The sequence below is a fragment of the Netta rufina genome (genome assembly GCF_964035555.1).
Source record: "Netta rufina genome assembly, chromosome: 1".
NCBI classification, from domain to species: Eukaryota; Metazoa; Chordata; class Aves; order Anseriformes; family Anatidae; genus Netta; species Netta rufina.
Window position 1 is genome coordinate 149,037,949 of NC_140123.1, and position 27,999 is coordinate 149,065,947.

The 27,999-nt window shown below is 42.4% G+C and overlaps 1 protein-coding gene across 2 annotated transcripts; it reads right to left on the bottom strand.

Annotated features, from left to right (window-relative positions):
- Window positions 1-164: 164 nt before the first annotated feature.
- NT5DC3 (5'-nucleotidase domain containing 3) lies at window positions 165-27,373 on the bottom strand. 2 transcript variants are annotated; one of them, XM_084297924.1, is made up of 14 exons: window positions 27,147-27,373; window positions 24,350-24,528; window positions 17,712-17,786; window positions 17,152-17,207; window positions 13,430-13,520; window positions 11,642-11,779; window positions 10,125-10,185; window positions 9,809-9,911; window positions 9,566-9,667; window positions 8,556-8,637; window positions 8,105-8,191; window positions 6,858-6,998; window positions 6,435-6,499; window positions 165-3,291 (listed from the first exon to the last, which is right to left on the bottom strand). In XM_084297924.1, the coding sequence occupies exons 1-14, from the start codon at window positions 27,322-27,324 to the stop codon at window positions 3,030-3,032; spliced, it is 1,620 nt and encodes a 539-aa protein (XP_084154050.1). In that variant the 5' UTR covers window positions 27,325-27,373; the 3' UTR covers window positions 165-3,029. The 2 variants fall into 2 exon arrangements, with proteins under 2 accessions (XP_084154050.1, XP_084154049.1); XM_084297923.1 differs by having other exon boundaries at window positions 24,350-24,534.
- Between the last annotated feature and the right edge of the window lie 626 nt (window positions 27,374-27,999).

Consider the following 27,999-nt stretch of genomic DNA (forward strand, 5'->3'; position numbering starts at 1 on the left):
TTGATTTTCTCTAGAGACAGTAAAACAAAATTTTAGAAGGGACAAGCACCCTTACATACACACATGTTTGGGGGAGCTTTCCCCACAGTTTTGCAACAATTCCATTCCTGTTCTTTCCTTCTCCCATGTCACCCAAAAAATTAAGGCTCATAGGGACCAGAAGACAGAGTCCAAGCATTTATTTTTGTAATAATCATTAAATATTTTTTAATCACAAAAAACAGTTTCCATAGTTCATTAAACTCTTCTTTTACTGACAGACTATTCTCCCCTCAGTTTTTACAGAACAGAAAAAAAATTCTTTTTACTTTGGTGTTCAAATGAACTACACTTCCAAAATCAACAGAAGCAGACATTGCCCTTTCAACATGCTCAAAAATCTCTTAGAAGTCAGTAACATAAGGTTAAAATAAATTATGCAAAGAGCACTGAGGTTTACAGCTCGAGTTCTTTGAAATAATTACAAAAACTCAATACATTTTTAAAAGAATAATATTCTAGCACTGAAAAATAAATAATGCATTTTAAAATTCTCACTTAAATTCATATTGTATATATTTTTAACAGAACATAACACTTCCATAATTATTATTTTTCATGCAATGTTGTTTCAAGAAGTCATGCAACATAAACAAGATTCTACTTCAGCTGCCTGCTGTCACGTAGCTTTGTACAGAAGTTTGATGGGTTTGTAAGTTGAGAGGGAGGAAAAATCATCTTGAAACAAAATGGGCAGTATGTGGGTAATATCATCCAACCCAGTCAGACTGTTCCTGGTTAACACAGGAAAATTAGGCAAACAAACTGACTCCTAGCCAGCTTTCAAAGAAGGAACACAAGAGCTATAACCAAAGAATTAGCAAATGCAATAATGCAGAACTGAAGAACAACACTCTTCATTGCTGATAGTGACATGAAGAATGTACAGTGGGTTTTATTTTAAACAGTGCATTGAGATCTCTAGAGCATGAAAGGTGCTACGCACATGTAACACCAAGTTCAGTTCTAGCTGAGCATGAGGATAAAAAAATGAAGGCAAATTGGGGACATTTCCATCCCCAAATTTCAGCTGACAGAACAGCCTGCATTGTCGAGTTATGCTAAATATTTCTTGCATGGCTCCATAAACAACTCTCCTCATAAAGCCAAATTACCTTCTTCTTCCACCAAAACAGCAGGACTGTCAGATGAACTTACTCATTTCAGGTATACTCTTCTGTTTGTACACACCACACACACATACACTTTAGGAGTGTGGCATATCAAGTTTCAAATAGGAGCACAAGAAAACCATGAACGTAAAATCCATAAGCACCTCTCAGGACTTCAGACTGATTTCAAGCATACAGGAAAACTGCATATGAAATTGTGCAGGCTAGATTAAAATACATTCTTTACTTTGCAAACATGCTTTTAAAAACATGAAAGATACTGCATCTGGAATTCAGTACAGATTCTTGCATATAAGACAAGTTAAAAAACAAACAAGAAAACTTTTGGTCACCAAAAGTTTGTTTACCTGACTATCACGGTATGAACCAAGTGATATCCCATAATGAAATGAAAGATACCAAATGCTATGTATTTTGTCAATTATACATTTTTAAGAACAGAACCCTTAATAACTAAAATTTGAAAGCCATTAGTCATTATGCCTTCTAAAATGGCTGGAGCAGGAAGCACCAGTTCAAAAATAATAACTTTCCTTTGGATGCAGAGACAAGAAAGCATCCTGATTTAAAAACAACTACATATCAGTTCTATAAAGTGCCTGTTCGAGGAAACACATCGACAGATGTTTTCCTTGTGCAAAATAGACATTTTTCAGCTCAAATCTTTGGAACATATATGCTACGCAAAGCTTGTGTTCGTGCCTTTCTTGCAATTTTAGTAATCCTATAAGATTTCTCACCTGCACAGTTAAAATTGTTTTGCTTGATGCAAATTGTCCGTCACCCCCAATCCAGCTTTGGGGGTTTGAGCTAAAAAAAAATGTCATCAGAAAACTGTTTTTCATCTGCTCACATCTCCTCTCCCTCCTCCCCCCCCCCAAATTCATGTGCCCATTGTGCGTGTTTACTTTTGAATGCAGAAGTCTGTTACTGAAGGCTACATCAAGTACCTCATCTCCGAGGGAGCTTCAAAACTGCACTGCGTGCCACTGTAAGACACTTGTAAGTTTTTAAAGCAGCATTTAGGATCAATCTAAAGCCTGATGGAATTCTGCCTCCACTTTGAAATGCGCACTGTGAGACCTGTTGTGATGGCTTTGTTACCAGAGAGCGGGTATTTAAACAGTTTGGAAACTTAAAAAGAAAGGCGTCAAAGTCAGCACAAGGAAGCTGAAGCACTCCAAGCTTCCTGTCACTGTCAGGTTTAGGTTCAGGTCCACCTACAGCCAAGCACAGACAGTACAAGAACAGAAAATGATGTACAGGCAAGAAAAGAAGCCCACCAGCCTGAGCGTGCCTGTACTGCAGTCACTGCAATGCTCCAGAGATGCACCCAAGCATTACACCAGTTAGTTCAGTTGCAGGCAACAGAAGTTACTGCTGGTGCCATATCCCTCTCAGTCTCACCATAAACTGGTTAGTAACAGCATATCACTGAATGATTAACACTGGATTTAAGCTTTTCAGTACCAAGAGCCATGACAAGCTCTAGCTAGAGTTCTGATCACAGCCAGGAAGGACAGCACAGCTATTTCTTTGTAAGCCACAAGGCTGTAGATCAAGGTTTCCAATGAACAAACAAAAGCAACCATCCCAGAACATCACCAGCCTTTCCCCCTCAAATTTGTCCTCTCTCCCAGCCCTCTGCTATTTTGGCAGTCCATTATATCCTCTGTGTGTAAGAAAAGGTTTCGCATCTCTGAGCAGGAGAGGAGAAAATAGGTGCTATGCTTACTGAGAACAAGTAAGAATTACATCTAAATCAAGGTAACAGATTTAAGTGAGTTAAATAAAATGCATCCATATTCAAAAAAAAAAGGATGTATTTGCCCATTTTAGAGAGAATAAGGCAAGTGCTTATTTGATCTGAACTGTCTCTTGTAGGAAGGGTATTCTGAATGTACCAGTGCACAGCTGATCTGACCAGCCAGGAAGTTCGTGCTGCAAAGGAGTCCTTCTTGGATAAAATGTGTAGTCAGGCTCATAGTTCAAGAGACAACTCAGCGATGCCATGTAGATATCTGCAAATCTAGAGAGACGTCTTAGGAAGTACGTGGGATTCTCATCCGTTCTGAATAAGCTTCCAAACTGTGCATTGAAGAAATTCCTGTTCATTTCCCTGTCCCCCAAAAAAAGAAAACAAAGAGAATGAATGGGAAGTACTCACACACATCTCTTTATCAGCTAGTTTCCAGAACTTGAAGCAAGCAGCTCCTATAACCTATGCTGTGTGTTATTCTCTCACCAATTCATTTCAAAACACTTAAGTGCACCATATAAAGTTTTCCACTTCCTGCATATACGTAGCCCAAATCTAGTCAACACAGTAGTGAAAAGAAAAGCTTCATATTTCTCCCACTAAAACAGTGGTAAGATGTTCCTTACTTCAGAAACATGACATCTCAAGCTTTCACTTCTAGAGATTTTTAGAGAAGACTTTTGTGTTTATCTAAATCCTAATGATATCCATTGGTCCCAGAGATAAAAGACTTAAAAAAAAAAAAAAAAATTAGCTTAATGTGCACAAAATACTTAAACACATCTTGGAATTAACCTCTGTTATTAGTCAGTCACTGCCAAGCAGTACTCCTATTTCATTTACTTCCACATTTCTGTGGAAGGCTGCTGTTAGCTCAGTTGCTGTCCTCACCAACAGTGCACTTCACACACTGTATTTAGGGATTGCTCTCTCATGCTAGCATACTTTTAGGAGCTTTAGCCCTGTTGCCTGTCTTTGTGATGAGACCATTACTAAATCCAGTGTAGCACAGAGCCCCATTTCTGTATACTCCAAAATACATTGTATGTAATCTGAACAAATCACCTAAAAAAAAAAAAAAAAAAAAAAGAGAGAGAGAACTGAAGAACTGACTTAGTGGTATTCCCTTGATACAGAAATACATTTTCAAATTGTGCAGAAGTTAAGCTGTGTAATCAATAGCAATGATGACGGCTGAACATAGCAGAGGGACTGAAGAACCCAGACAAGAAAGAAGAGTATTTCATCTAGTATTTGCCTGGATTTCAAGGCAATCTACCCCTCGCATCATTACATCTTCTGTCAAGAAAGAAAGGTTATCGTCATGGGGGACTCCCTTCTGAAAGGGACAGAGGGCCCGATTTGCCACCAGGACAAATGTCTCTCGGGTGAGAGACATTGCCAGGAAAGTCACTCACCTGGTGCAGCCCACCAACTACTACCCGCTACTGTTTTTTCAGGCTGATAATGATGAAGTAGCAAGGAGAAGTCCAAGAGCATTCAAAAGGAACTTTAGGGCTTTGGGGCGACTGGTTAAAGGTTCAGGGGCACAGGTTGTTTCTGCCTCTGTCCTTCCAATAGGAGGGATCAATGTTGACAAGCAGACTCATCTTACTAACAGGTGGCTTCAAGACTGGTGCAACCAGCAGAACTTTGGGTTTGTTGATCATGGGAAGGTCTACGCGACACCGGGGCTGCGGGCACCAGATAGGATGCACCTCTCCCAGAGTGGGAAAAGTATTTTTGCTCAGGAGTTAGCAGGGCTGATAGATAGGGCTTTAAACTAGAGTTGAAGGGGCAAAGGGATAAAACCAGGCCTGCCGGTAATAAGCTAATGGATGGCACGCTAGAATCAGAGGAACTGTGTGCTAGTGAGGTCCTTTGGTCTGCTCCACAAGGTGCTGCATGCAGTGAGGAGCATTTGAAGTGCTTCTACACAAAGGCACACAGTATTAGGGATAAAATGGATGAGTTAGAAGTCTTGGCCCAGTCCTACACCTACGACATCACCGGCATAAGCGAAACCTGGTGGGATGAGTCCTGTGGCTGGTGTGCTGCAATAGATGGTTACAGGCTCTTCAGGAGGGACAGGCAGGGTGGGCGAGGTGGGGGGTGGCAATGTACATGAAGAAGGGGCTGGACTAGGTGAAACTTGAAATTGGTGATGGCAGAGTTTAGAGCCTCTAGGTAAGGATTAAGGGACAAACAAATAAAGGGGATGTCGTTGTGGGAGTCTATTACAGACCACCTGGACAGCAGGTCCAGGAGGTTCCTAAAGTACCTCAATGATAACTTCTTGGTGCAGGTGCTAAGGGATCCAACTAGGAAAGGTGTCCTCCTAGATCTGTTGCTGGAGAACAGAGAGGGTCTTGTGGGGCATGTGGTGATTGGCAGCTGTCTTGGTCATAGTGACCATGAAGCGGTTGAGTTTTAGAGCTGGGCAATCACCAGCCACATGAAGTTTAACAAGAGCAAGTGCCGGATCCTGCACCTGGGATGGGGCAACACTGGCTATACATACAGGCTGGGCGAGGAGACACTGGAGAGCAGCCCCGCAGAGAGGGATGTGGGTGGGGGTTGTGGTTGATAGCAAACTGAATTTGAGCCAGCAGTGTGCCCTGGCAGCCAGGAGGGCCAACCATACCCCAGGGGTGCATCAAGCACAGCGTCGCTGGTTGGTCAAGGGAAGGGATTGTCCCACTGTGCTCTGCGCTGGTGCGGCCTCACCTCGAGTACTGTGTGCAGTTCTGGGCATCATAGTACAAAAAGGACACGAAACTGTTGGAGAATGTCCAGAGGAGGGCTACAAAGATGGTAAAGGAACTAGAGGGGAAGACGTATGAGGAGTGGCTGTGATCACTTGGCTTGTTCATCCTGGAAAAGAGAAGGCTGAGGGGAGACCTCATCGCTGTCTACAGCTCCCTCACGAGGGGGAGTGGAGGGGCAGGCGCCGATCCATTCTCCTTAGACACCAGTTATAGGACCCAAGGGAATGGTGTCAAGCTGCAGCAGGGGAGGTTCAGGTAAGACATCAGGAAGAGGTTCTTCACCAAGAGGGTTGTCACACACTGGAACAGGCGCCCCAGGGAAGTAGTCACTGCACTGAGCCTGTCGAAGTTTAAGAAGGGTTTGGACTGTGCACTCAGTCATATGGTCTGAATTTTTGGGTAGACCTGTGTGGTGCTAGGAGTTGGAATCAATGATCCTTGTGGGTCCTTTCCAACTCCGGATATTCTATGACCTGACATTACTCTTTCATGCATAAAACTACTATCTATTCTAAGGGGAGGAGGGGCTCATGTGCACAAAGGTCAGAGGGGAGAAAAGCTGAAGAAGAAACAGGTAAAATTTGCTATGTAAAGCAATATTCTAGAAAGTCAGTAGTTACCAGGGAATATAAATCAAGAATGGAGAGAAATTCTGGAGAAATCCATGAAAGACGTCACACTGAACACTTGGCTACCATGAAGAATATTGCAAATAGCTCAACTTCCATTTCTTACCTCATTTCCTTTCTTTCCTTCTTCCACTCTTCTAAAATCATTTGTGAATCAGGATCACGGTGAACCTGGAATATAAAATGTAGATAACAGATAATTAAGGATGCCTTCATAAATGAACCTTTCCATTAATAAAGTCTTATCAGCTAACAGGAGATGAGGAATGCTTCAGAGATCGTTATACAACAATCACTCACATACCTTAACCAACTGAAAGTGGAAATCAGCAAAGCATGACCAGTGGAAGAAGGGGTCAAAATTTTGAGAAAGATAATAATTGCAAATAATTAAAGCATTTATTTATTTGCAGTTAAACTGGGGACTTCAGTGAGACAGAACCCACTTGCAACATCAATGTTCAGCATTTAAAGACTTAGCCAGATCCCTTCAGCTATACGGAACCGATTACACATACACTGAACAAACCTGCATGTGTTCCAGTAATCCTGTCAGAGTTTGTAGCCAGGTCATAGTTTGAATGTACTTCTCTGTGTTCATGATTTTAATCTCTGATCGTAACTCTGGAATAATTGCACCAGTGCGCCAGCCATGCTTCAGGGTCAAATCCTATTTACCAGAAAGTATGAAAAAGAATGCAAGTATTAGTCTTAAAAAGAACTACTTAAAGGAATTGAATAATTTGACCATTATTTACTCCCGAAGTGTACTAATTTAAATTGCTTCTTCTGCATAAGCAAACATATTAAACAGCGGGACTTCATTGTGCCAGCATGCAACAGATTTTAATTTTAAAGTAAGCTCCAAATACCACATCTTCCACGAGGAAGATATTATAGATGAGATCTTTGCTGCTGTCAGAAGCATATGGAGGAAATGTGTTGCGTTTGTGGTGTCAACCCTTAAACTCACAGTTGATGGAAGGCCTTATCAGGACCTCCAGCTATTCAAGCTTCTCCTGACAAGTACAAGATGAGGCAGCTGCTACCTGTGTTCTTTCCTCCATCGGGCAAGAGAAGAGTAGAGCTGCCTCCTTCTTCACTTGGCCCTACGTAGCACCCAGGCTTACTTTTCTTTTTAAAAGCATGCTGGGCAAAAATATTAACATCTGCTGCTGAACCACAATACAGCAGCATGGCTGACAATCGGTCTTGTAAAGGAATTAATACACAAGGAATTACAGAAGAGTTAAGTGATGGTAACTTATTCTGAAGTAAGAGTGAACAACACATTTGCTTGTAAGGTAATATGAAAACACCCGGAGAGGGGGGCTGCAAACCCCAGCAAGATCTCAGGAAGAAAGTCAGTTTACTAGTAGTGACAGAAAGATTGCCTCCTGCCATTCAAAACAGAAGTTCATTCAGCTCTTATTACACTTAGTAGCAAATGTCATCCAAATCAGCTACATCCTGTATGTTTGGATATCCGTGTTTACTTTCTGCTACATCTGACACAATCGGTATCTGGATCAGGAATGCAAACTCACATCCCTGGGCTCTGGGTGTAAACAAGTTATATGCTACCAGTCAGGTGGAAAACAGGGTCAGCCTTTTATGGCACCAATTGTCTTCAATGCAAGAAAAGCAACTGTCAACTGGAATTTTGCTGTATTCAGAAATCTCAAACAGAAGAGCATTATACTGAATAACTGGAATAGAGGGAATCCAACAAAAAGTCTCATCTTTTATTTCGTTTCATGAAAGCAAAGTACTTACTGCCAAGTCACTATAGATGTGATCACCGAAGTAGAGAACCTTAGAGCCCCTCCAGCCAGTAAGCTTCAGAAATTCATATAAGTTACCCTGCAGAAATGACACGTACATTGTAGCAGTATGCAGCTTGCACAATCACAGGCTGGAAAAAGGTATTTAGTACACAGCTAAATATATTTTTCTATCGAGAATCTTGCTCTCATTTTATATATTACAAATCACAAGTGTCTTGTGTAATTTCAGTGCTACTGTAACTTTTCACTTGCCACTTTAAGAGGCAAGTAAACTGTAGACATACAATACCAACAATTAATTTGAGCTACAGAACTTAAAAGAACTCTTAAAAAAAAAAAACTTGTTTTCAGAAGCCTTTATGATAGCTAAAAAAGCATAAGACTGTAGGAACTACGTATTAAATCTGAACTGAAAGTGTTGAAAGTTATTTAAAGGGTACCTGTTTGTAAATCTGGCCTTTCTGCAATTTGTGAATTTTGTCCCAAAGCAACACTCCCCTTTCATTCACCTTCCGAAACGGTCTAGAATAGAATTACACACAATTGTTACAATGCTGTAAAAAGCGACAGAATATTTCAAAAGTGAAAAAAGTGAAAATATTCATCTTTCTAAAGGAAAATGTGCCTTATAGCATCTAAATGTTTTGTGAGAGAGAAAAAGTAAAACTCCAAAACTTCAGCTTTAGCCAGATAAATGCAATCTATCTACGCAGTATACTGATACAAACTATAACAGAGTTTGAGAAGAACCATTAAAAACTATGGCAGGGAACCAGCCTCCACAGACAGAAGGCAAAAAACAGTGACAATGGCCTGCCGTTAAGAAGGAGTGATCCCAAAAAGGAAAAAAACAAATATTCAAAATCTTGCCCAATACCTCACTTTGCACAACTGAACAACTGAAGGAGGAGGCACAGGACTGGGGGCTGGAAGGACAGCAAAGGGTTTTTTGAAATTAAATTGAAAATGAAGCAAAGAGGAAAAAATTCCCACTTTAATCTCACTTTCAAAGTCCTAAGTACACATAAAGGAAGAGGTATTTTTCAAGTGCAAAAGTAGTACATATACATTGCAAAAGTATTTACTTAACAAGTAGTCCAAATACTGAAGCCTGTCAGCCAGTCTGCCCTTTAAATACATGTGACTAAACAAAACTACAACCAATGAAAAAGGTTTCCAATAAGGGATGTTAAAAAAGGTAATTAAAACAACCTCTGTGACCCTAACTCAGTGCCATAGGCCTCTATTAACTACTGCAACTTTCTCAGGTAAGAAATGGTAATATTTGGCCTTCAGAACTGGGTGTTTCTGCATTTTGTATTTAATTAAATCCTCTTTATGGTCATTACAATTTAATTTTGTGTTGCACCCAAATCAAAATATTTCATTAACATGCTCTATAGCCTTATATGGAATAAGCTGCTTGAATCAGTCTTTAGTGACTACTCACCTTCGCTTATCATTGAAAAAGTTGGGCTTATCAGCCTGTACAATGACCACATCAAAGAGATCCCTCCAGTCCTTGCCGACTATGAACTTCATGCCTTTGTCCCTAAAAAGGACAAAGGGTTATTAACACCAAAGCCTAACAGAAATGCTATTATTTGTGTAACGTAATGAATTACATTCAACCACCTCATCCTCCCCATCCTTTATACATGTATAGTTGAACAACAAACAACTGTTCACTTACACAAAACTGCTGGGACTGTTTGTGATAAGAAACATCTTCTTGCCATGATCAGCCAGCTTTGCTAACACTGCACGAGTTTGTTCAGCATAGCAGATGTATTTCTCTGTGAGGATTGGTGAAAATAAAGTATTAAAGTTTTTCAATAGAATGTTTTTCTGTGTTCATCCAAGGATTCAGATGTTATACTTAACAGAGGCAACCTATGTAAGTGGAAATACCTCTTCCAAGCCTTAAAATTTAGAATTAGTGATATTAAATAAGGAAGCCAGAAAGATCATTACACAAAGCTTTGACAGATGATCTCACTAGTACTTACCAATATCTGCTTCAATTGCTCTATACATTATTCCTTTGATGTGGACATCCCTGATTGAATCCTGTCAGGAAAGCAACAGAGCACTGAAGAACTGAGAGATCTTTTCAAATATAAAAATCATGCTCACTGTGTATCAGTAATTTGCTTTTAGAACAACTGCTTTCTCTTAATTACATTTTCAACTTCACAGAAATGCCATGCAGTAACCATTATGTGCGCACCGCACATAACTAGACAAAGAGTGAGCTTGTTCTCCAAGAAAATAACTTCATACTTTCAGGAAGTACAAATCAGGAGCTGTAACAACTGTGAAAGAGAGCTCAAAAGGGTAAAGTTGGGTGAAATCTCACTGCAGAAGCCGAGTCATCACAGGTTTCTAATGACCTTTGGAGCAGAACACATTCCTTTCCTCGGGCATGGGGGGGTGGGAGAGACAGAAGTCAGATTTTACACTATCACTCCCAAATGCCCTGGTTATTAAAAGAAAAAAAAAATACAAACAGAAAAATGAAGCTAAATCCTTAAGCAAAGGAGCCATAGGCACTCTGAGGGCATTTGACAGCTCTCAGTTTAGGATACCGATACTGCCACACTGGCTCTTACACAAGGTTTAAGGGTATAAATGCTACAAATTCTTCTGGAAATGCCACTTATGGGGCTTCAAAAATGTTGGCAAAACTGAGCAGTTAAATGTATGGTTGTTTTTAGAAACCTTTCAGCAAAAGCTAAAAACAGTAGCCTTCTGACTACGTAGCTACAGGCACAAGGGAAACTTAACAGGAGGTCAAAAGTTTCTTAAAGCCTATCTGATCTACATGGGTGAGTGAGTTCAATATTCAGGCCCATCACATGCACTTAACTACACAGGTTTAATACATCTCAAAAAAAGGGGCCATGGAAAGATTTTGGGTGGAAAGTTCATACAAACACCATCAACTTGAGAGTGACCTCTTCTGTTCTTAAGTAACCATAACACAACTTTAACTCCTCTGGAGGATACATCCTGCGGAACCGGGAGAGTCAAATTACTCCAGTCATTACTAGTAGACTTTTTTTGAAGTAGGAACATAAGCAAACAGGCAAAAGAGACAAAAAGCAAGAGACAAAAAACAATCTTATACTAGTAGAAATACAGAGGCAGTACAACTGAAAGCTCCATGGAATTCCCTACAGACTCTAACAATTCCTGCTAGCAAGAAAAGCAGACCTTCGATAGCAACTTAAAGAAGCTTTATTCCCATATGAGAGCTTCTTTACTTTACTCCTACCCCCCCACAAACCTGAAGAAAGAACAACTGCCATAAAATATTAGATTTAAAACAAATTGTTAAAATATTCAGTTTATTCATGAGGTCTACCATCAATTTACTTATGTTTTTTATGGTTTCATGGCAATAATTACTCTATACAAAACCTAAAGTTGATGTCTGGAGCTACCACAGGAGGTTGAGTCTTCAAAGTGCTCACAGGTAAAATACACAAATGTATAGGTTTACCTAAGTCTTCAAAGTTAATACCTTGACATCTTTGTACAGATGAACAGGCTCATAGTCTATGTTGTTTTTCAGAAAATATTCATTTACACAAGAAAGCAGTGTCATCTCTGGCAGGGAAAATATATCCATGAATTGCTTCATTGTGTTTCCTTGTGAGCTCTACATATGGGTGGGAAGAAAAAGAAAAAAAAAAAAAAGAAAACGGTCAAACCTTTCTCAAATAAGAACTTTCGTTCATTTAATACAAATACTTCAGATTAGTTGGAAATACTCAGCTTTTGCCACCACTCTTCTTTAGGATTCTTGCTGAACTAACAGAATTCCAATAAAGCAACTCCAACAAAAGCATTGGCTTTATTTTAAAAATTAATCATGAATAACCACTGCTTTAAGAGCAATATTTTAATTTATAAACATATAAAAGACAGTGCTCAGCTAAGTCAGACCTAAAGACCTCTTCAATGCATGTCTACAGATCTACAAGTAAGAAGCACTGATTGTTGACAAGGGGTGAAGGGGGCAGGAAGTCTGGTGGGGTTTTTTGAATGAAGTAGAATGCTAACCAGGACTGCAAAACAATTTGCGTCCTTGTAAAGAGATAGTAAAAAGCTGTAAGAATCTACAATTACTAATGCAAGAACAGAAGAATAGATGGCCACTCTGCAAAAGCTGAAACTATAGTTAATTTTCATGTAAGTAGAAAACCTCATTATACAGGAAGAAATACTTCAAGTAAAACAGCCAGACAGCTTTCCTCAAGACAGCACACTGGTCGAGACCACAGAATGGTTGAGGTTGGAAGGGACGTCTGGAGGCCAACTGGTCCAATGTCCCTGGTCAAGCAGGGCCACCTAGAGCTGGTTGACTGGACCATGTCCAGTCAGCTTTTCAGTACCTCCAAGAGTGGAAACTCCAATACCTCTACAGGCAACTTGTGCCAGTGCTCAGCCACCCCCAAAATTGAAATTGAAAAAAGAAAAACCACTTGTGTTGTGCCCATGGGCTCTTGTCCTGTCCATGTCCTTTCCAAGATCAATGCATCTGTGGAGACCAAAACACCTGATGGGGAACACCAGGCTGATATTCCAAACTGCTGCAGATGCTCCAGAGACCTAAGCTGGTAATCCTAAATTCAGTTCCTTAAAACAAGGAACAAGTGTAGTAAAACAAAGTGCCCCACAGCACAAAGAAAATTCCTTGCTGTCTTTCCTGACAGCAAGGAATGAATACGCAGAAATAAAGGAGCTCAAATTAATTTGGTTTTGGCTAAAAAGGATATATTTTTTGGAAAAGTGGAAGGAACTTTCCAGTAAGATCAACTTCTCCACAAAGTCAAATCCTAAACTGAAAAGCTTTTATTTTTTGTCCAATTCTCTTACTGTCACTGTACCAGCTCATATGCAAGAGAAGCCTCCATACGTTTACATGCTGTTACAGCAGGAAAGCCATTAGACCACCAGGAAGAAGTATGTACCCAAGGTAAGGCACCAGATATGGTTCACTTCACAGCCTTTATCAGATTTGCTGTGCAACTGAGCAAGTCACTTGATTTTTCTGTGTGCTACTTCTGCCTGTATGGCTGGGACAGGGAACAGTGAAAGAAGAAAGTACAGAAAGTAGGAGAAAGGGGTGTTTGTCACTTCAGAGGGCAAACTTCTTCTCCTGTACCATAAGTCAATCAGGCATTGAGGTAAACAACTGTTAGTAGGAACAAGAACAAAAGTCTCCCACTCTCCCCACCCCACCCCACCCCTCCCACAAAAAAAAAAAAAAAAAAAAAAAATTTTAAATAGCAGTTGGCATTTTTACCTTTCCATAGAAGTCACTCATTTGTTCCAAGGGGACATGGGAGCCATCATACATTGCAATGACTTCTTCATCTGGGACAACGCTGAGGCCTCTGGAAAGCAACATAAGCTTCAGTTCAAAAGTAAAAGTCACACTGAAATTTTCAAGTAATTACTGAATGAAACTCTAACAGATTAACACTTAAATCTGGAGCTTACTGTAATACTAGTAATGACATAAGAACACACTGGTCTAGGTTAAAACAGCATCTCCCCTTACAGAACAAGTAACATTTTAACACGCTGACGCAGGCGGAACACATTCCAAACTTAAGTCCCTTTCACTTTCTTAAGAAAAAAAAAAAAAAAAAAAAGCTAATTAGTCTCCATTGAAAGTCTGCCTCAAGGGTTTGGAAGCAGCTAGAGCTTCCAGTTTCTGAACACAAAGTTATTCCTCAGTCTGCCTTTGTTTCGTAAAGCACTGATGATGTGATAGTGTAAACCAGATTATTCTGCAGCATGCCCTTGAAGATTGAAGGGAAACAAACACATACACAACCTCTAACTCAATAAGAGTTTAAGCTCTATCAACAGTTCAGCTTCCCAAAATTTAAGACTACCTGAAGGGTTGTTGGCAAATAATGAAAATACAGCAATATAACAACAAATGGGGGAGGAAAAGAGACATCATCTGTCACCACAGTCTCTTTATCAACTGCTAAACTAGGAAGGGCTTCACAGTGTTTTTGTTGTTTTTGTTGTTTTTAAATATTGACAGTATGAAGCATCCTGTATCGACGCAGCTGAACACTGCAGACATGCAATAATCCTCACCAGAGGACACAGAAATGGAGAGGAAGGGCAGAGAGGTTTTCCTTAAGATTGAAGAACACAAACAAAAGCTAGATCGTGTGCTCCTTTTCTCCTCAAATGCTTTTGCAGCCCTGCATGCAAGACAGTTGATTTCAGAGCCTCCATTTCTTGATCACACCCAAAATGTCGTAAGACACTAAAAATAAATAAACGAGTGAGTAAGCCCGGTGCTTTCAGCGACCAGTTTGTATCAGCCTTGCAGTGGAATGCCGTGATATATGAGCTTCCACCAAGCTGCTGTGGCAGCAGAGGCTCATGAAAACCATCTCCTTTAGTGTGCTCCCCAGTGCTACATTGACTTGCATATGGCTCTGTGCTACTGCTGGGAGCACTCCAGCCTTCAAGTTAGTACTGCACAGGACAGGACCAGAGCCTGTTACAAAATGAAAAAAATTATTCCTGTCATCCACTCCACAGCAGGAAAGAGAAAGAAATGCAACAAAAACGTGAAATGTCTGCCAAGTAACACCATCACAACCAAGGACTGACTCGCGTTCTAGTCTGTGGACAGCTATGCCAAAGGGTACTTGAATGCTGACTGCTACAGATCCGGATCTATTTAAACACAAATCCAGAGAGAGGGCAATAAACATCTGTGAAATCCAAAGCGAGAAGGCTGTTTAGGCAAAGCTGCAGATCAGTTCTGTCAAAAGACCCGTAGTCATGACACAGTTGGCAGTCCAGCTGTAGAAGTACTAAGTTTATTCTATTCCACTCACAGCATGGCACCAAAAACACCACAGTTTATCTAAAGTAGTGCTTCCACTGCTGTTCTTGGAAACATGCCTTGTCAGAATGGTGCCAGAATTGCTTAAAATCTCTCAGTGCAAATGAGGCTGTACACTTATTTTACACAAAACTAGGAGAACGTATATGGGCAAGCACTCTGTCCAGAATTGCTTTGGGTGTGGAAGACAAGCGACACTAGCTCTTCAGCTAATCTCAACATCTCTTTGGTGTCTTCTTCATTGGTGCCCATGTGCTAGCTCTGGATGTGCCCTCTGTGCTAGGAGTTGACAGCAGTAACTGTCTTTTCCCCCTTCATCCTGTCCCACTCTGAATTATAAGGCAACACTGCTGACGGACTAACCACCCACTTGTCTTCTCATCTGGGTCATTCTACAGCTTCAGCCATACCATCTCTCCTCCTGAAGTCTTCTCTCAAGGCCTTTGGTCTCTTTTTGTTCCCCTCAACCCCATATGGGAGAACAGCAGGTAAATGTACAGATATCTTGATGACCAACTGAACCAGGTACCACCAATGCATGCCAGCCTTTCGCCCCTTCCATCAATGTTCCTTCTGGTGCCCTTGGATTAATTTGTTTCCATTCGTACCTCATTCATACCAATCTTAGCATTTCTACTACACACCTCTACAGATAAATATATATTTGATTACATCACCTAGCCTTTAATCTGGCAATTTAGCAGTTTTCCGAATTTCAGTACTGACCCTACCTGCCCCTTAAAAATTTATATATAGAACATTTTATATAAATACTACACACACAATGTATTATTTTCTTCCTTACGCTCAAGTACATCCTGTCTTGAAAATCTGCCAACTCAGTGAATTGCTAGCACAGCAGTTGAAGCTTTAGACTCACCGACTGACTTTTATTTTCAAAAAAAAGCAATTTTTCATTTCTTTTAATATCACTATGGAGAGTTATGCTTTTTTTTTTCTAATTATCCTCACTAGAAATTGACATTTATATTTTATTTTAATGGCCCTATCAAAACCTTCTGAAGTGACAGCCTCTTTAAATGAATCTACAACCACTGACTTTCAGACTGAGTCATATGGTTCCTTCCTAACCCTGTATAAATGATTGCTTAGAAAAAAAAAAAAAAAAAAAAAAAACACAGCAACCATTTTGACAGTTGAAATATATTTATTTGACAGTTGAAATATATATATTTCAAAATTAGTAATTATTCTCCACCAGCATGTATAAGACACAAGTAAATGGTATATAGTTTCACTGCAAGTCCGATGATGATACAAACAGAACTCACATTGTTTTGGCGGATCCAGACAGCCACTACACTGTTAATATCATCCTAATGCTGGACCATGACATCATTGCTTCTTTCTGACTGAATCATGTACCTATCCGCCCAGTTTGCAAACAATGACGTAATGAGCACACTATTGTTATTTCGTGCTACCATATGCTTACATACCAACCCCCAGAGTAAATTACCTCAAGGTTGCATTGTCTTTTGTCACCCTAAGGAAAACTTTTTGTGGAGTGAAATTAAGAAAAGTGCTTGGATTTGTTTATTTTAAAGTATGGCATTGAGTGTGGTGTTCGTATCAATCACATAGTGCGTCATTACCACAAACTAAGCCATACTAAAGACTCTCATATGTAAGATCACCTGCACATGGCCCTTGCAGAATGACGTTTCCAAACTTAAAAGCTCTGTGCAAATACAGCAAAACCTCTCAAGTGTATCTGCAACCACACTCAAGTCATGCTAACAGGCACTCTGTGACAACTATTTGCATAGAAAGCACCAGTGGAGAAGTCATCAGTGTATTTTTAGATGTCTTTCAGCACAATTTAACAGCCGGAAACAAAATGAGTCAGCACTATGTGACCAAACAGCTTGCCAACTTACCCAGCTCTGGACTGGGGAAATAAGCTGTACTGTACCAGTCAGTAAACGTGTATGCACATCTGTGCGTACACACAGAGGAGCAAAGAAACCCCCCTCCAGCAAGACTGCAATATTCAATCATGCCCTGCTTTTCAGAGAACTGTTCCTGATATGAACCAAGAAGTACACAAATAAATGCAAGTAGAAGATTTAAAAACAAGAGTATACTTTAGTATTAGTATTATAGGGAATAAGTTTACCTACCTGTAAACTGTTCCTAGCTGAATATAATGAAAAGCATCAATCTTCATTAATAACGCCTTACAGAGGAAAAATAAAAATTAAAATTAAAAAAAAAAAAAGATAAATTATTTGACACAAAACTATATTTAAAAAAAAAAAAAAGCAGCATTTTATATATAACCTTTCTGGTTCTAGAATGACTGAGCACCTTCACTTCAACTGCCCTTACAGCTTCCAAAATACTTTATCAATGGTTTTTACCTAGGGCTTGCAAAATCACCAAGGAAACACCCAATGACCTGAACTTACTCATGAAGAAGCACCTTTTCTAATAAAAGCAGACTGCTTGAGGTTTATTCTGTTGCACTCTCTATTGTCTTTTCTCCCCACTCCCCACATAATGAAATATTCAAAATACTTCATACATGAGAGCTATTTAAAAAAATACAAAGAAAAACATGAAACAAAATCCTTACACATCAAAGTGAGAGATTGGAAAAATTAAAAGACTCATTTATTTTCTTTGGCTAGGTTTTCAGCACAACATAACTCAAAAAAAAAAAAAAGATACTTATACATACCCGATGTACATCGTAATGAAGTCCTCTTATTGCAAAATTCGGATCATAATCGTATTTTCTTATTTCTGCAGGATACTAAGAAAAGAGGATAACAGGTTGGTTTAAACTTATTAATTTAAAAACAAGATCTAAAAATTGTTTCTGTGGAATTTGAACAGCCTACATTTTCTGTGCTTCTCATTCTTGCCAGTCATAAAATACTTGTTGATAGGTTGGTCAGATTTGCAGGAATATACATACAGTGCAAGGCAAGTCAAACATTTCTCAGAGATTTCTCCAGGGACAATGTTTCCAACCCAAGTCAAGCACAGTACCTGAAGCTAAACATCAAGGTAATCAGTTTTTATCACCTTTCAACATTAGCCTTCTGTTCATCATGTTATTTTAATATATGCAACACTGAAACTAAATAAAGAATTTAAAAGCTGTATTCCCTTGTACTGTGAAGTCTTCCCCTGAAACCAACTTATTCAAGGGTTTCCATCTCAACCTTTTAGCTCAAAACCCAAGTACATGGCCTGATTTACAGAGATACCTGGAGTTTCCTGCTCACTCCTACCAGAAGATCAACCAATTTTCACCAATATTAATAGAAGAGAGGAGAGTGAGGGGGGGAAGACACCTTTCTGGCATTCTCCAGAATTAAAAGAAGCACAGCTGTCTGTTTTGAGTCCCTCAGTGTGGATGATACTCCTATCTTAGACCCTTAATTTGAAATACAGGCTCCCAGACTATTGCAAGCACACAGGTGGGGAGGATGGAAGAAGAGCATTCACAAAAGCTGACTCTGCCTGTAGAAGCCAGGCTCTCCTAAGAAGGGCAGAGAAGAGCGAGACTCCCACCGCCTGCAGTTCAAAGCTGGGGACTAGTATGAGAGGAACAGGCCATGTTTGCCACAGCTTCCAAAGACAAGCAGGGAGACTGGCACGTCTCACCCTGGTTGGCATTTGGGAATGCAATCAGAATGGCCGGTAAGTTGAAAGTTGAAAATCTTGTAAATTGAAAGTTGAAACTAAGTTTAATCACCAACTTCGCCTTCAAAAAGGCAAAGTTGGTGATTGCAAACTCCAAGAATTTCACATAGCATGCGTGGTACTGCCAGACACAGGGCTGTTGATCAGCAAGAAATGCCAAACATGTAGACACCTTGCATCCAGCCAGCAGCTCATTATGAAAGTAAAATCCATCTGAGACTTAAAATCATTTTCTTCATGTATTCATCTTGTTACATCCTAAAACAAATATACCTGAACAACACATCTACACTTAAGATCAGACTTTCATCTGCAGAGACAGTACCTCCCAAGGTACCTCGCAAAGATCAGATCCTGAAAGCGAGCAGGGCATTAAGCCCCATCCAGGTGAGTCACTCTGGTGAGTCACTTCAGAGGAGCATTACAGTCACCCAAGTATATTACTTCCTGGGGGTTGCTGAACTGTAGATACACCCTTGCCACCCCAGAAAATCATGTACTGATAAAAATAGGCAGTACTCATCTGTTTTGGAGAACAACACAGTTTCCCTCTCTCTTCCTTCTCTACAGCACGAAGACAAACAGAAAAACAATTATCATCAGTAGCCAAGAGGGACACTTACACACACACTCATTTTTGATGCAGAAGAGTTTATACAGTTTTCTTTTTTTTTTTGCTTGTGTGGTTTGGGTATTTTTGAAGGTTTTGTTGTTGGGAGGAGCAGGAAGGGTGCTGGGCTTTTTGTTTGCTTTAAAATATAAGGATAAAAGATAAACCATTAAGGATCCTGCTTTATAGCTATGAAGTAAAAACCATATCCCTAAGCTCTACATCTAAACGTATTTTAAAGACCTCCAGGGATGGTGACTCAACCACTTCCCTGGGCAGCCCATTCCAATGCCTAACAACCCTTTCAGTAAAGAAGTTTCTCCTAATATCCAACCTAAATCACCCCTGGCACAACTTTAGCCCATTACCCCTCATCCTATCACTGGGCACATGGGAGAATAGAGCAATCCCCACATCGCAACAGCCTCCTTTAAGGTACCTATAGAGAGCAATAAGGTCACGCCTGAGCCTCCTCCAGGCTAAACTACTCCAGCTCCCTCAGCCGTTCCTCATAAGACTTGTTCTCCACACCCCTCACCAGCTTTGGTGGCTCCAGGGCCTCGATGTCCTTCTTGTAGTGAGGGGCCCAAAGCTGAACGCAGTACTCGAGGTGCAGCCTCACCAGAGCCGAGCCAAGGGGGACAATCACTTCCCTAGTCCTGCTGGCCATGCTGTGTCTGATCCAAGCCAGGATGCTGTTGGCCTTCTTGGCCACCTGAGCACACTGCTGGCTCATGTTCAGCCGACCATCAACCACTACTCCCAGGTCCTTCTCTGCCAGGCAGCTTTCCAGCCACCCAGCTCCCAGCCCGTAGCACTGTTGGGGCTGTTGTGCAGCGGCAGAGGAGCCCCTCCAGCTACCGGTCCCACAGCGTCTCACCCAGGCGCAGGGAGCGCAGCCCCTCCACAGCACGATTCCTGATTTCCTCTAAACAACCCTAGATTTCTCCTGCACGTTCCCACCGTCTCTGGCTAATTTCCACCTTCCCAGGTGATCAGTTGGTCCTCAGCTTCTTGTTGTGTCCTTATCAATGGGACAACGCAAAAAGCAAAGAAACTTTCCAAGACTCGTTTTGGAGAATTAGAAAGCGGGTATTCTTTATTAACTGCACTGGGTATGTGGGGGATAACACCAGGACATCCCTGGCTCCCAGGGGCAGCTCCCATGCCACAGGCCGCCCTCCTGGCCTGGGCCCCAGCCTGGCAGACATTGCTCCTGTCAGCGTGGAGCAGCCATCTCACCTCAGCACTTCCTCACCACAGGCAGGTGCCCTCTGTCAGTGCTGCCATCAGGACAGCACTGTCCTGATGTCCTGAAGTCCGAGACCCTTGCGACACCACCAGAGTCGCTGTCACCCTACGGCCTCACAAAATTTGGCTGGCCATAAGTGCCCTGAGAGTCATGCCTGAGTCCAGTCCGGCTGTTGGTACTCGAGAGCTCGAGGTCCCATTGCTGGAAGGCGAGAGGCGGAGGTGTTGCAGGAAGCACACGCAAAGCCCTTTTTGTTGCACACATCCATCAAAGTCCTTTGGTAATGTTATCAAATATATATGTGTATATGTACCTCATCTGTCCTAAGTGTATTCTTGTGAAGCATAACCTATCACCAGCATATTTGCCATTCTAATAGCAATGTTTGTAATCCATGCTAAGAATATTTACTGCTACAGTACTGTAGACACCTTGGTTGAACCTAGCAAGCTAATGTATATTTGCTAGTAGAATATTTTCTGTCTGGTTCTATCCGTAGTGGTCCTGCTGGTGGCACATGATGCATCGAGATCCAGCCAGCGACACGAGAGGAGGCATCGAGGTCCCCTCACTGACCACCAAGGGAGGTGCTGAGGACCGCAGGCTGCTGAGAAGCGCCTGGCACCAGGACAGAAGACCACAGGGGACGACCATCTCCATGCCAGGGTGGCTGCAGGCAGCATGAACCGGCCCCAGCAGGAGCAGCCAGAGGAGGCCCCCTGGGACGAGACGTGCCCCATCTGCCTGGACCAGATGTCCGACCTGGCTCACGTCGACCCCTGCAGGCACTCCTTCTGCCAGGAGTGCATCCACGTCTGGGCTGCCAAAAGACTCAACTGCCCAATGTGCCGCGGGCCCATCGCGGCCATCGTGCACGTGGTGCCACCCACCCAGCGAGACGCCTCGTCCCGCTGGCCCCACAGAAGATTGTGGCGCAATGTGGGGCTGGGGTGGCAGCAGCGGCAGAGGAGCCCCTCCAGCTATCGGTCTCGCAGCATATCGCCCAGGCACAGGGAGCACAGCCCCGCCATGGAGCGACAACTTCGCCGAAGCTTTTCTTGGCACTCGGGGCAGGATGGGCGCGGACTGCCACAGTCCCGGGAGGACAACAACATCGGGGACATGCGCTGGATTCGAAGGGCCCAGCTGTAGGAACTGGGGTCTGGCAACCACGCGGGCCGCCAGGCCAGGCCTGAGGACTGAGAGGGGCCTCACCTGGGGACACGCTGGGGGTGACAGCCACAATTACCCCAGTATTAAATTGACTTTTCCACCCTGCAAAGCCTCTGCCTGCACTTATTCCTGCATCGGTCAGCAGGGGGGGCTGAACGCAGCCCTCTCCCCCTGCCCGCACCTCAATTTGGTTTGGGGATGTCTGCAACGGACAGTCTGAGATGGAGGAATTGCTCCGGTAAAGGTGCCATTCTCAGAGACTCGGAATCACAGAATATTAGGGATTGGAAAGGACCCTGAAAGATCATCTAGTCCACTTCTTTGATTAACTATCTGCATCAGTCTTAGAACTTGATGCGCCTCAGGCATATCCTCCCTCTTTTCTGCAAGTCTCCATAGGTACATGGCTGCCTTACAAGCCTGGGGGGAGAGGGTAGGTATATTAGGCAGCCTCACAATAGAGGCTCTAGCTACTCGTAAAATAAAGAAATCCTAAATTTTCCACAAAGTTTGTTTCTAGGCTGAAAAGGACTTGCTCTGCAACTGCTGCAGATCACGCTTGTACCAAGCACAGGCATCCGTATTTAAATAAAATGGACCTGCTGCCAAATGCCATCCCTACTGTTGGTTCCAAAGAACGTGGGTGAGGCTCCTGATTTGAACAAAGAACAGCACTGCAAGCCTAAAGACAGTTTGGGAGGATGTGTAGATTTGGACAGGGAACATAGGAAAAGGTCAGGGGAGGGTCCAGAAGGTGTTCAATTCAAGTCTACAATGTACTGCACATGCTCAAGGTGGCTAAACCAGCTATGAACAGGAAAAATTATTTTTGACTTTTTCAAATTCCTGCATACATGACTTTCCTATTTTAATTTGTTCTGATGGTAAGCTGTCTTTTTGCATGCATGCCAGTACATATGAGAAGGAGATTGAGCCTATCCTGGCACACAAATCAAAGCTTCCTTCCAAGCCAAACAAAATACGGATAAAATTTGCACTGTCTGCTTAGCCCCCACCACCATTCTTGGTAGGGCAAAATATCCTGATACAGCAATCCAGACAAGGTGGCACAAGGCCTGTACATTAGCAAAGACACAAACCCAAGAGCAAGAGTTTACATTCAACACCTGCTGCCACCTCTGAGATTAGCATTAAATTGATGTTTCTTCTCTTGGACACCCTTCAAAAATTCCTTACTTTTTACAGGGTATTTTGCAATTTCTGATGAATTACACTAAACTACCATGACCAAAACTGGTCATCTTTCAGGCTGACCATAACTATCATAATGGACGCTGCTATCTAGAAGGTTTTTGCTAACGTTATCATCAAGAAAACTACTAACCAGCTCCAGAAATTGGTAATTGACAAAATCTGATGCTCCTCAAACTTAAAGAGATGATGTTTCAGCAAAATGTCTTAGAAAGCAATTGTAGCTTCATTCAGTAAGAATCTCTTGAGATGTAGTGAAAGAATTGTAAAGGTCTTACTATCGGCATTCATTCAAATGCTAAAGACTGAGCCATGTTTAAATTATTGTCTTCCTACTGCTACTCTAAAGGTTCCTGCAAGAACCAAGTAGCTTTTATAAAGCGCATTTATGCATTCTACAGAAATTGCTACCAAGGCGTGCCAAAATTTTAGGGGATCAAGTTGTGTATGCCTGTAGAGCCCATGAAGCTTTGTTTGTTCTTCCAGATATATTTATAGATGTTTATATATAGCTCCTAACCTTTGGATTAAAACATGAAAGTAGAATAACACCACACATTCACATTTAGGTTACATAAAATATGGATTAGTTTAATTAACAAAACTGCTTGTATGTTTTAATGTATTTTATTTTCATGCACTTCCTATACTGAAATTACCTCTGTTTTCTCCAGTTCACACTTTCTTCAGTCTTTTTCCCTGCAAACCTTCTGCTTTTCCCACAACCTTTAAAATCACCTATCTCCCTCCTTGATTCCTGACATGCAGCAACTTCTGCCATCCCCACACCAGCTCTAAGCTGCCTGGATGTTGACTGGTCACCAATACAAACATGCTGCTCAGCCAGGCAGCAAATCCATGCTCCCTCTTAGGGGACTGCTGAGCTAAACACTTATTTGGATCTCTCTTGGATCCAGCCTCTGATTACAGTGTCACTGCGCGCTCTGCCCCTTTAGGTAACTCAGCTGAACGGCTGGAATCATACAGAGCACCTCACAGACACACAGCACAATCGCAGACTTCATAAGAGTCGGGCTAAAATATTCCACATGAAAATTAATCACTAAACTTACAGCAATGCATAAAACAGTAAAAACAACTTTCAAGCTTCTTATATCATTAGGGTGACTGCTAGAATTGAGAATCCGGTTTAAAAAAAAAAAAATCCCTATTGCCACCACTATATTAAATAAATAAACAAACATAAACCCTGTTCCCTAACTGTTGCCAGCTTCTCCCCTGCTCAAAACTGTAGCTGAGAATAAACCAGGACTTCTGGGATTCGTATGTAGCTGTTGCTCATCATGTGTTACAAAAGAGCCAAGCTACGACTGAGGCATGACAAGTTATGTCTCCCTCAGCTAGGAGTGACCCTTTATATCCGTAAGTTTATTGTAGTTGCAATACTTCTACTTACCCGATGCTCATTAATAAGAAGATCTCGAGCAGCGTTGAAGATCAGCGTGTGCAGATGCTTAGAATAAAATACCAGTGTGTAGTCGTAATCAAAGCCATAGATTTCAATGTCTGACAGGCTCATTTCATTGTTTGAAAAAATAGCATCCGGGTTCAGCATGTTACTCATAATTGAAGGAACTAACTCTGGGAACAGAGGAGAGACAAAAAAAAAAAAAAGTTATACCAACCTTGTAGTTCAAGTAAAAACCATTAGCAATTTCTAAATATAGCTAAATGAAGATGGAAATTATCAAACTGATTCACGTTAATATGCCAGCTAACCTTTAGCAATATGATGCTATTGAGAACGCTGTCCCTAATTAGTCTATTGACTCACAGTTTTTATTTGAAGCATACATTCCTTGAACATTCAGGTTCATTTCAGCATCATGCTTCACAAGGAATTCCAGAATCAATACATGTAATTTTTGTTAACTCCATTAATACATTTTTATTACTTATCTTTGGAGTATCAAAAGGATACTGAGAAACTCAAACTATTTACATACAGGCATAACTGCAGGACCAACACCAACGTCAGTATTAAGGCAGTTTTTATTTCTTGTTTAGACAACTTGGAAGAGCAACTTCAGGAGGCTGAAGGATAAACTATGAGTAAGTTCTTCTTCCTTTCCTTCCTGAATACTATCTTTATAATCCAGCCTTTGTTACTAATGGAAAAAAAAGGACACTCTCATCATAAATCTCTTCTTGGAAAGGCAATTTTAAAGGGGGATATGTCTCGTTTAGTTACTTTCTATGTATACGTCTAGAAGGAGGTACTTGAGCTTATTTCAACACCTGCTGCTCTGAGGACAGACACACTATGTGCTCCATCATGGGAGGAAACCATCTCAACAAGGCAGGTAGCTGCGGATACTCCGGATCTGTCAGAAAAATAATGCTGCATTTTAAAACTCAGGCCAATTCACAGAAAGGAAAACATTTCTTTTATGAAAGCAGTGCCTTAGATCACTGCACAGTTGACAGGCAGATACAATACTCTAAGGAACTTACACAGATGCCCAATAAATCGGTAATCTGAAACCATCCAACTTTCAGACACACCTGATTTATTTCAGACAATTTCACAGGGTTTAATTCTGAGTTTCATTTAAAGTCCAGCATCTCTTTCACTGAACAAGATCCCAGGAATTTGCCATGTTTTAGCTGACATGAAAAGCTCTGTATTTCATAAACCATCATTTGGGGGGATTTAACAAACTATGCCTCAACAAAAACATTACCTCCTACCATCTCCAGTCACTTTCAATAATGCAGCAGATGAATGTTATGCTCAGTTGAGATAACAAAATTAATCAAATGGAATTTGACATGCTACTATTAAGGCAAGTACTCTTATTCTATAAGAGGGGCCATGAATCACGTAATTAGCTTGAAGTCACAATCTTAGTTAAGTGAACTTCCAAAGCCATGTTACAACACCCGTTTCTGCTCCACAGTTATTATAAATATTTTTTTCAAATGTCAACTGTGGAGCCTGTTGAGTTGACATGTTTCAAGCAAAGATATTTCACATAAAAAACCTGGACTAGCAACTGCCTGAAAACGGACAGTATAAACACGTTGCAGCTATTTGATGTTCTGTCCGGCAGCCTACATCCCCAGTGGCTATAAACCCTGGGTCAAAAACCAGGACAGGTTTATCATCTTAACATCGTAATAAAACGAAATGTCAGATACTTGAAGCCACTTGGGAATTTAGGAGGTAAAAAAATATTCTGCATGATTCTAGAAGCTCTTGCCTCATCTTTCCCTAACCCACACCCACTGACTGCCTCGTTTTCTCCTAATATTACCGTATGCTCTAACCTCGGCTCTGAAGTATTACTGGGTGTGGTTCGGAAAAAAGTTAATTCCAAAAAACAGGAAAAGAAAAAAAGATTCACAATAAAAGGCATTCTCTCTCCTCTTCCTTTCTCTTATTCCACCATCCAAAGTCTACAGCATCTACCTGACACCTGTAACACCGCATCCTATCCCACTTGTGAAACATTGCCCCTCTTTTACATCTGCAAATGTTGTTTGCTCCCAGCGCAATGAAGACCCGTGCTGGTCGGGTTGTGTTATGATACAATACACTTGTGTTCGCTTGTTTCCTTTTTTTTAAAAGGGCAAAACACACAAGGCTAAAGCAGCATCCAGATGAGCACTACCAGCACAGGACGGACGCTGCTGCTCGACGCTGCTGATGCACAGCCTACCTCTTCCTGCTGGCAGCATGCAAGCAAGTATGTAAGCAAGGTAATGCTCTTCCCCATCAGAACAAGGGCAGAAGCAACAAGCTAAAACATTTCTCCTTCGTATGGTGGCTCCCACGGCCTATCAGACAGCCGCCAAGCAGCAGCTGCTTTTGCTCACAGGAGCGGTGGGTTTTAGGTCCCAGTGAGTTTCCATGTAACTCACACATCCCCACACAGCCTTTGCTTTCCGCTGGAGAGCCGGGCTTCCTCGCTGCATCAGCACCTCCAGAACCAGTGCCCCTGTACAGCCACACGCAGCGGTACCAGCTTCAAGCGTTTCAGGGCGTTTCAGTGGAAGCCCAAGGAAAATAAATTGAAACTACATTGCTGGATGACACCAGCAGGCTCCTCACGGGGACCTGCTCTCTCCTCGCTGAGTGAAACGGCGAAGAAAACCCCCAAAACCCCAGCAGCGAGGCGCCGCACCCCACGCGTGGAAACCCCCCCGGGGTCCCTTCTCCCAGCCGCGGCTCCCCCCGCGTCCCCTCTCACCCTTGGTGACCCGCTTGGCCTCCCTGTATTGCGACCACAGGTAGCTCCGCATGTCGGGCGGCGGCCGCCGCTGCTGCTGCGGGGCCACGGTGCAGTAGGGAGCGGCCCCCCCCGCAGCCGCCACCGCCACCGCAGGCAGGGCCCGGGCCGCCAGCAGGGACCGAGCCGCCGCTGCCATGCTCCGAGCCCAGCCGCGCTGTGCCCAGCCGAGCCCTGCCGCCGCCTGAAGTCACTTCCTCGGGCTCCGCCCCGGGGCCCTGCAGACCGCCAGCGAGCCCCGCTCGGCGGCCGCCCCCTCACACCCCCGGCAAGCGGCTCCGCCTCGGGGTGCGGGCGCACGGGTGGGATGTGGGGTGGGAAGGCTGGGAGAGCCGCCTAGTGAGGCTCGCTGGAGGCTGCACGGGTGTGGGGGTGTCACAGGGGGCCTTACACACGCTCGGTGGGCACACAGCGGTCAGCCTGGCTGGTGCTGGCACAGCTCTGCCCCTCGGCTCGGCTGTGGTGTGAAGAAACCCTTCAAAAAGTGCACCCCGAGGAGCAGGAGGTTAAGGGGCCTTGCTGGATTCAAGCTGGCTCCATGGGGTGACCCCGCTGCGTTTCTGCAGCACCGTGCACAACATCACCTCTCCTTTCATCCAGCACTTGATGCAGATGCTGAAACTGGGGAGAACTCACCCATGTAGACACCCCTACCTATATATGTGGAAACCAAACTCAAATTCAGACAATCTCCCGTTTTGGTGAGCATATTGCTCACCAAACTACAATTATCTTTTGTTGTTCAGCACAGGCCATGCCAGGACAAGGCAATGCTCGCTGTATTTTTCCAACACTGTGAGCATCAAACACTGCT

Excerpts from the sequence above, each read along its gene's own strand:
- NT5DC3 (XM_084297923.1), bottom strand. The coding sequence starts at position 27,324 with ATGGCAGCGGCGGCTCGGTCCCTGCTGGCGGCCCGGGCCCTGCCTGCG. Across the intron at positions 11,780-13,429 it reads TGAGTGACTTCTATGGAAAG|AGCTCACAAGGAAACACAAT; the intron begins GTAAAAATGCCA and ends ACCCATATGTAG. Across the intron at positions 3,292-6,434 it reads AAGGAAAGAAAGGAAATGAG|GGAAATGAACAGGAATTTCT; the intron begins GTAAGAAATGGA and ends TTTGGGGGACAG.